Source organism: Patagioenas fasciata, chromosome 9, assembly GCF_037038585.1.
Source record: "Patagioenas fasciata isolate bPatFas1 chromosome 9, bPatFas1.hap1, whole genome shotgun sequence".
Lineage (NCBI taxonomy): Eukaryota > Metazoa > Chordata > Aves > Columbiformes > Columbidae > Patagioenas > Patagioenas fasciata.
In genome coordinates, this window is record NC_092528.1 from 6018621 (window position 1) to 6027719 (window position 9099).

The 9099-nt window shown below is 51.8% G+C and overlaps 1 protein-coding gene across 1 annotated transcript; it reads left to right on the forward strand.

Annotated features, from left to right (window-relative positions):
* The first annotated feature begins 107 nt into the window (after positions 1–107).
* On the forward strand, positions 108–7201 carry CRYGS (crystallin gamma S). Its single transcript, XM_065844804.2, has 3 exons — positions 108–1483; positions 4609–4851; positions 6874–7201. The coding sequence occupies exons 1-3, from the start codon at positions 1463–1465 to the stop codon at positions 7144–7146; spliced, it is 537 nt and encodes a 178-aa protein (XP_065700876.1). The 5' UTR covers positions 108–1462; the 3' UTR covers positions 7147–7201.
* The last annotated feature ends 1898 nt before the right edge of the window (positions 7202–9099 follow it).

Below are 9099 nucleotides of genomic sequence, written 5' to 3' on the forward strand. Positions count from 1 at the left end.
GAGCCTGTTTTGGGGAGATGCGCTCATAGTTGAGCACGTAAATTAGGCAAAATGGGCAAAGGCATTGCGGGGGGGGCAGAGGTGGCAGCTGTGTGGGACTTGAGAAGAGTTATCCAAGCTGAGAGCACTTTTAGTGCTTGATATTGTGTTGCTAAAACTTTTCTGAAGGTCTCTGCTCCTGGGGAGGCAGGGGATGCAACACAAGGTGAGTTTATTCGATTTAACCCACTTTTCAAGGAGGGATGTTCAAATTGACCGTTGTGGAGCTTGGAGATGTCCCACTGAGTTGTCTTTTGATAGGACCCGGGTTATGGTTGGATTTTGATCTTTGTAAGGCAGAATTTGAATTAAAAAAAAAAAAAATATATATATATATATGTGAAGTGGCCTCGCAGCTTTCTAGCACAAAGAGCTGTAAGCAACAGCACTGGGCGATTCAAGACGCCTAAAATGCAAGAGGACGAGGTGCTGGTGTCTCGGCGTGCGTGGAGCCGCTGTCGCGAGACTGCTTGTCCTGAGGGATTTGCAGCGGGGTCTGTGCGTTTCGGGCGCCGCTGGGCCGGATTTCGCGTCCCTTTGTGTTGCTAAGCCTTGGGGCCGGGCAGCTAATAGCTGCAGAGGTGGTTTTATTTCACACCGCGCTGGCGGGGGTGCGGGTGGACGGGAGCCAGCGATCCTCACCCTCCCCGCTCAGCAGGGCTGAGCGTGGTTCCAATGAAAACTCTGTCAAACCACAGGCAGCAATGTGAGAGTTTTGAGTTGAATTTGTGACACTGGCAGATTTTGTTGGAAATTTGGGCATCATTCTTTACCCTTCGATATCTGGAATTGCTCATTTTGGGGGTGTGTGGCCAGACATCATTATTTTTCTCGACATCAGGCACCATTTGGAGCGATATAGCTCAAGCTGAGGGCGTGCTGTAAAAATCCACAGCCTCTTTGCTGTTTCCACTCTGTGTTTTTTGAAGCCGAAGCTGTTCTGTGCGAGCCCATCTGAGCACGTGTTCCCCGTTTTGTAGCTCCATCCTTTGCTGCGGGGCAATGTTCTCTGATAAATATTGAGTCTCTTCCTTACAAACAGGGTTGGGCTTTTAGAGCCAACAAGGATTTCTCCTTAACATGCTTGAAAGGGAGAGAGCAGCCAAATCGTCCCCTGTCTTCCAGGACTTGGCAGGGGGCTGCGTGTTTTGAGTGCGTTTTGGCCGAGTTTTGGTGTTCTGACTCAGCAAATGGTAACAAAGGAAGGATGGCGAAGCCTTTCTTTATTCCATAATCCTGTTTGCTTTTCTGGAAACGGGCTATAGCCTCAGAATCACTGACTCAAATTTTGGATCCCATTCTCATGACGAAGCGGCTGTCTGGTTTAAAACAAGCCCATTATAAAAAGGGCGCCTGAGATCCTGACTGTTTGTAACAGCTTCTGACGTTCCTCCAGCACCGGGGAGCTTGGCTGGAACGGAAAATGTCCAGAGCTGGAACCAAGGTAAGTTTATTTGCAGCCTATTCGGGATTGGGGCTCGGGGTACAGAATTTATCGGGGGTAAGTTGTGGAAAAACTTTGTGGTTTTTGTTCTGCTGACAGCTTTCCCCCCTGTCAGGCGCTTGGCAAGAGGAGGTGCCCAAAACCCCTCCTGGGGCGGAGGGAACCCAGAGCTGAGCCCTCCCTAGTCTTTTCCCAGATCCTGGCTGTTTCCCCTAGGTCTGGCTCTGCGAGAGGATGGAGAGGAACACAGTGACTGGTGAGGGGATATTTTAAAATGCAGCAGGACCTGATGCCTTGTTAAATTGATGGTGGAGGCTGCTGTGCCAGCAGCGAATGGGATGAGCAGAGCAGAGTCTCGTGGATGCTTCCTCGAGAGGAACCGAGTCCTGATGCCAGCGGCAGCCGTCACATCTTCAATGATAGAACAGAGGGTTTGCTGCGACAGAAAGACGCCTGAGAACATTCCCCGAGAGATGCGAACCGGCTTGGTGATGTGGTGGCACCGGCAGAGCTGAACTAGAACTGGAGCAGGAGGTGGATGAGGAAGCTCGGCTGCAGTTAGCAGGATCCCCAACTGATGCGCATCGCTCTGATGCCGTGGTCTTGAAATTCGCAGAGCCAGTTGGTCATGCAGACCTTGCTGCAGGTTGGGCTGGGCCAAACAGCTGGGAAAGGAGGGGGAGAACTTGGGGCTAGTGGCCGATTTCTCCTGTCAAATTTAAATAAGAGTTAAGAGGCTGTGGACAGATGTACATCTTTGCATTTTATTAGTTTTGCTTTTGGGTTCCGTTCCTTGTAGCCTGTGTTGACTGTAGGACCCAAGGGGCAGAGGGGCTTTGGAGATGTCGTGGAAGATCTGGATTCAGTCCCTGCTTCTCCACAGCTTTTTTCTGTGATCTTGGCTCAAAGCGATGTGGCTATTTCTGAGCAGGCACTAGGAACTGAACGCAGTGTGCTGCTCCCTTCCGACCCTGGGGGCTGTAGATCACAGTGGTACATTTCTTATGTCCCTGTACATAAGAAGGCGCTGGAGAAGTGCAACTGATTCATGCTTGAGTGTCTTGTCCACTTAAAGAGACTTAAACCTATCCTGTCTTTATCCTGCTGAGCGCCAGGTCCCTACTGCAGGGAATGTGTTCACTATGTGCTGCTGTGGAGCAGCAAAATATCCAGGAGGAGCAAATTCGGTGCAAATCACATCTTTTCTCTGTGCCGTGCTCTTGCTTCATGCGTTCCAGGGAGAAGAAAAGGGCAAAGTAGAGAATTAGATGTTATTGAACATTGTTTTCCACAACCGAAGTTGTTACTGAAGGAAGGCGATTTGCGTTGGGGTAAGATGTGGCTGAAACCAAGCGATGAATCTGGAATTGAAATGGCTGGTTCATAACAGGAGATCCAGCTCTTGAAAGTAAGAGGAAAATGTGAGGAAAATGACATTATCTAAATAAAAGTCTACTAACAGGCCACAAGAGCAAGGACATAAATCCTCTGGCATGATTAGTCTGAGTCCCCAAGCACCTGGTCAGGCTGGTTGGACACACTGACCAACCAGCTCTGAGAAAACTGCAGCTACATTATTTATTAACACAAAGTGAATGGAAAAAAGATAAATAGTAAGTGGGTTGTTCTAGGTTGGAATTTGTCTCCTGGGTTGGAGCGGTGACAATGAACAGCATTTTAACAACACTGATGTTAGAGCAATGTCGGCAGCCAACGCACGTAGGTGATGTGCAACCAACCAGGAGCATAAGGTGTTTGGGTGTCTTAATGCTCAAACTGTAGGAAAACTATGGGAAAAATGGATTAGAGGGTTCTGCACGTTAGATGTTTAAATCGTGGTGGCTAGAGAAATTCTCTTGGCAAGTGGTGAAACGCTGTCTTGAGCGCGCGTTGCATTGGGTCAACCAATTTGTACATCAGTTGAGTCAATGCAAGACTCTAGAAGATGCTGGAGTAATTAATGAAACTCCTGCTAAGCTGGAAGATGGGTGGGAGATTGGGTGCAGGTGAACGGGATCTGTTGAGATTAATTCATAGAATCATTTTGGTTGGAACAAAGCTTTAAGATCATTGAGTCCAACCGTTAACACAACCCTGGCACTAAGAACCTCATCTCTACATCTGTTAAATAAACTATTGTAATTTTTGGTATGATCTGGCATCACACTACCATAAGCAAGCAAAGGATAGAGTCAAAATAGACATGATGGTTCAGGACACCTTATTGCGAAGAGCAGCTCTTGATGGCTAATTGTCATCTGGAAGGACGTGTGAAGGACTGGTCTGGGTCTAGGACTTGGCAATGTTTCCGCAAAAGGCTTTCTGAAGAAAACGCATCATCTCTCAGATGATGTTTTGGTGATTCCTCGGCAAGAGGAATGGGGTTTGCTCTCGAGATCATTTCAGAATAGCTTGTGATCAAATAGGGAAAAAGTATCCCTAAGCCAAGGGTGTTGCAGTCAGCTCTTGGGAAAGAAACATGGTGATGGGTCAGAAATCCGTCAACCGTATCACAAGCTTGCCGCAACCAAAGCAGAAGCAGGCAACTGCAGACACAATCCTCGGGTGTCCGAAGACCTGTGCTGTCCTCCATTTACCGGGGATGCTCCTGCAGTTTTATGTCCAGTTTTGGCACTGACTTTTGAAGAAGCCAACTGGAGACCATTAGAGTGGGAACAAGGAGAATGATCATGAGGCTGGAAGACAAGGCCCAGGAGGAAAGAGACACTCGGTAAAGGTCTAACTGCAAACGCTTGGTAAGCCAGACTAAGTGAAGCTCTGTTTAGTACAGTCCGTTGGCTACTCTTGGCTCCCTTGGCCATAATTTAGTGACTTCTGATCCTAGAGAAGGTGGGAGGGAAATGATTTAAGTGTTTTGCTGCAAAGAGGGCAAGGACTTCACCAAGGGAGCTTTGGGTTGGATTGGGATGGAACTGAGTGCTGGGAATTGGTGGTTGGGGTTTGTTGAGATGCAGTTGGTTCTGCTCAATGGTTGGGCTTGATGAGTTTTTGACATCTCAAGGGCTTTGTTTTCAGATATTTCACACTGTGATGTGGCTAGAATACGGATACACGCACTGGGTGATGAGGAAACTCCCTGCTTCCCTTCTTCTGCTTGTCTTTAGGTCACCTTCTATGAAGACAAGAATTTCCTAGGCCGTTACTATGAGTGTGACAGCGACTGCCCCGATTTTCACACCTATCTGAGCCGCTGCAACTCCATCCGGGTGGATGGAGGCACCTGGGTGGCCTATGAGAGACCCAACTTCTCCGGGAACATGTACGTTCTGACGCACGGCGAGTATCCTGACTACCACCAGTGGATGGGCCTCAACGACCGCCTCGGCTCCTGCAAAGCCGTCCAGATAGTAAGTGTGACCTCTTCCTGAGGGATATCTTAACTAGACATCTGTCATTTAAGGATTTTAGTGTGCTGGTGCAAATGGCAAGGTGTTTGTAACATGGAAGGGTTTGGTCTCTTCTCCCAAGGAACAAGCGCCAGGAGCAGAGGAAACGGCCTCAAGTTGTGCCAGGGCAAGTTGAGGTTGGATCTGGGGAACAATTTCTTCCCCAAAGGGCTGTGGAGCATTGGAACAGGCTGCCCAGGGCAGTGCTGGAGTCACCATCCCTGGAGGGGTTGAAAATACACAAAGATGAGGTTCTCAGGGACATGGGGCAGTGCCAGGCGTGGGGAAACAGTTGGACTCGATGATCTTGAGGGGCTTTTCCAACCAAAGTGATTCTAAAAGTGGAGAAGATAAATCTCTTCCACTCTTATCACAGGTCCCTCGGAGCACTTTGTAGGTGGGTTTCTGGTAACAGCAGCAGTTTTATCTGCATGTTCTTCTAGGGACCTCAGTGTTTGGGCAAGTTGCTCTCCGGTTTGCTGCTGCTGCTGGTGGGAGCAAGGCTTGTCCCAGCAGAACATGGGTTTTGCAGGAGCACTCAGAACCAGTTTGTTCACCTCTAACCAGCCAGGTCTCCTTCTGACACAGGGAACTGAATGTGAATGTCCTCAAGTCCCTCTGGGCAGTGTGGACATGGGGAGAACAGCCCTGGTGTCACCAGGAGTGGGAATGACACTTGAAGCCATCGTGTTCCAGGGCTCTGGCATCTCCCAGCAAAGAAGTTCCTGCTCATGTTCAGATGGAGCCTCCTGTGTTTCAGTCTGTGCCTGTTGTCCCTCACCCTGGCGTTGGGCACCACTGAACAGAGTCTGGTCCATCTTCTGACACCCACCCTGAGATATTGATCCCATTGATCAGATCCCTCACAGCTTCTCTTCTCCAGCTCAACAGCCCCAGCTCTCTCAGTGTCTCCTCAGCACAAAGATGCTCCAGACCCCTCAGCATCTTTGTGTCCCTGCGCTGGACTCCCTCCATTAATTCCTTGTCCTTCTTAAACTGGGGAGCCCAGAACTGGACACAACTCCAGGTGTGGCCTCACCAGGGTGGAATAAAGGGGGAGGAACAACCTCTGACCTCCCTTGACCTGCTGGTCACACTTTTCTTGATGCACCCCAGGTACCGTTGGCTTCTTGCCCACAAGGACACATTGGTGGCTCATGGTCACCCTGTTGTTCCCCAGAACTCCCAGGTCCTTCTCTGCAGAGCTGCTTTCCAGCAGGTCCCCCCAAGCTGTACTGATGCCTGTGGTTGTTCCTCCATGCATCACTGACTTGAGCAGCACAGCTGTGGTGTCCCAGGTTTCACAGCTGGGAAGGGGTTTTGCAGGGACCATATCCAACCGGTGTCTGGATTCCCCCCATGTATGGGGGTTTGTACGGAGACCTGCTGTTTGCTCAGAGACCCCCAGAAAAGCTGCAGCATCAGTGCCTGGATCTGAGATCCCCCGCAGAGCTGGGCTGGGGGAGGTGGGGGGGAGATGCTGTCCAGGCAGCTGCAGATTAAAACCGCCGCGAGTGCCTTTGGGCAACACAGCGCTTCAAAACACAGTGGAAAATACCTGCGCCACGTCCGCCTGGAATAAACCCAGCTGGGGTCAGCAGCTCATTAAACTCCTGGTTGCCCGGAGGAGCGGAGAGCGGAAGGGGTCCCGTCTCTCCCAATGCTCACGCAGAGCTGAAGGGTTTGTGGTAGCAGCGGGACGGAGCCCAGGACCCGCTGACGTGGCCTCATCTCCCCCTGCAAAACTGGGGCTGTGTTGGGGCTTTGAGCCCCAAATGCTCTGGGGCTCAGTACTTTTATGCTTTCTTTGCATGGGAGTTACTGCAGGTGCCTCCCCACCGTGCTTTTGGGGGCTGTTCAGCTGTCCTGAAAGGGGGGTGGTGCCTGGTCCCAGTCTGACCAAGCATCAGCTCTGCTCCCACCCGCTGATGATGGGCAAAGCTGGGGACACACTGATTCCATTTTTCTCCTCCCTTTTTCTAGCCAAGTGGAGGCCGGGGCCACATCCAACTCTTTGAGAAGGGTGATTTTGGCGGGCAGATGTTCGAAGCCACTGAAGACTGCCCTTCCATCATGGAGAAGTGGCACATGAGGGAGGTCCACGCCTGCAGGGTCCTGGAGGGCGTCTGGGTTTTCTATGAGCATCCCAACTACCGTGGCCGGCAGTACCTGCTCACCAAGGGCGAATACCGCAAGCCCGTGGAGTGGGGGGCGGCCAGTCCCGCCGTCCAGTCCTTCCGCAGCATCGCTGAGTGAGGCAGCCCAGGGACGGGGCTGCCGGGGGGCGTCAATAAAGCAACTGAGTCACTCAGCTCCACCTGTCCTGCTTGTTCCTGGGGGAGACCTTATTTCAGCCTTTCTGTACTTAAAAGGGGCCGGTAAGAAAGATGTGGATGACTTTTGTGCAGGGCCTGTTGTGATAGGACAAGAGGTGATGGTTTTAAACTAAAGGAGGGAGATTCAGGCTGGATAAAGGGAAATTGTTGGCCCCGAGGGTGGTGAGAGCCTGGCCCAAGTTGGCCAGAGAGGTGGTGGATGAACCATCCCTGGAGACATCCCAGGGCAGGCTGAATGGGGCTCTGAGCAACCTGAGCTGGTGAAGATGTCCCTGCTCATGACGGGGGGGCACTAGGGGAGCTTTGGAGGTCTCTTCAACCCCGACTGTTCTGTGATGATTCTATGAAGAGATCTGCAGGCACCTGAGGAGCAGAGAGAGCTGTTGGGTTCCCCAGATCTCCCAGTTTGCCCCAATTTGCCCAGTGCCGCTAGATGTCAGGCTGGGCCTGTGCCGCAACCATGCAGCAATAACCGATGTTCTCCTGGGGGCCTGCAGCCCGTTTGCATATCGAGCCAAGGGCCCTTGTGCTAATGATGCTGATGCGGCAGCAGAGCCGGTCCGGCCGCGCTCCCCGGGCTCTCCCTGCTGATGTATGAGGTTATTACGGAGCGGGGAGGCAGGTTAAGTGATGCTTGTCAAGCTGTGGTGCTGCGACTCCCTGGGAATGCAGCTGCCAAGAGGGGCAGCTCCAGCCCCACGGGCTTCCCCTGGCACAAAGATGGGATGAAGAGAGTCGCCTTCCTCCTCCTCCTCCTGCACTTGAACCCCCCAACCTCAGCCCCCTGCCTCATTCCAGCCCTTTGTAAATGGGGACGCACCATCTCCTTGACCAGCCTCTGTATCCCCCTTGCTGCTCTCCTCCATCACAGCTTGGTGGGCTGCAGGATGCAGACAATTCAGCGTTATGGTTGGGTTTTGGTGCATTTTTTCCCCCAAATATTTCTCCAAAGCTCTCCAAGCTCTGAGGGCTGTAAGGCACCAGCTCGAGCATGCCCTGGCTGCTGCTTTTTGCGGGGAGCCTGTTGCCATCCCCATTTTTGAAGGAAAACCTCCTGTAGGTAGGTATACTCTGGTTGGTACCCTGATTTTGGGGGGCTGTTTGCCTGGGCAACTTGTTTCCCTGTCCTACATCCCTCGTGGTGGGAATTTTCCGTCACTGCGCTGGGATTTGTCCCTCTCTGGGGTGGGATTTGTCCCTCCCTGGGGTGGCTTTTGTGCCTCCCCGCAGCGGGTGCCAGACCCACAGCTGGCAGATTTGGGTGCTGCACTCCGGCGCTGCTGGTGAACACCCACTCTTGAGTATCGGAGGAACCAGACCTGGTTCTGGTTTGTCCTCGCGGTGACATTTCCTCCCCGCGTCCTTTCCTTGATCTACCCACCACAAAAACACAATTATCCCAAGTCTTTTCCCCCTCCTCCTCCTCCCGCTGGCTCTTGCCCTCTGGTGAATTTTACATTGTGCCCCGAATGTTAGCAACCGAGGCGAACAACAATAAAATATACTAGTTGGGTGGGTTTTTTTTTTAATTTTTATTTTAATTTTTAAAAATTATTATTCTAGATGACTTTTTCCACCAGGGGCTCCCTTGTCGCGGCCACACGCCGAGCGGGGCGCGGACGGACTCGAGCGGGAGCGCAGGCGATCCAAACCCAACCCGCCGCCGCTTTTCGCTTGACAGCTCATTTCCATTTCTTGGTATCAGGGGGTCTGCTCCAGTAATTGGCATGCAGATTGTGTCTGATGGGCCTGGTACACACCAGAAAAAGGCTCCGCTCGTTAGAATAAGCCAACCCCAGGCTGATGGATGGGGCATAAGGAGGTCATTGCGAGAAAGAATATAGAGATGCCCGCATGCACGCACACACCGACG

Excerpts from the sequence above, each read along its gene's own strand:
- CRYGS (XM_065844804.2), top strand. The coding sequence starts at position 1,463 with ATGTCCAGAGCTGGAACCAAG. Across the intron at positions 1,484-4,608 it reads TGTCCAGAGCTGGAACCAAG|GTCACCTTCTATGAAGACAA; the intron begins GTAAGTTTATTT and ends GCTTGTCTTTAG. Across the intron at positions 4,852-6,873 it reads CCTGCAAAGCCGTCCAGATA|CCAAGTGGAGGCCGGGGCCA; the intron begins GTAAGTGTGACC and ends CCCTTTTTCTAG.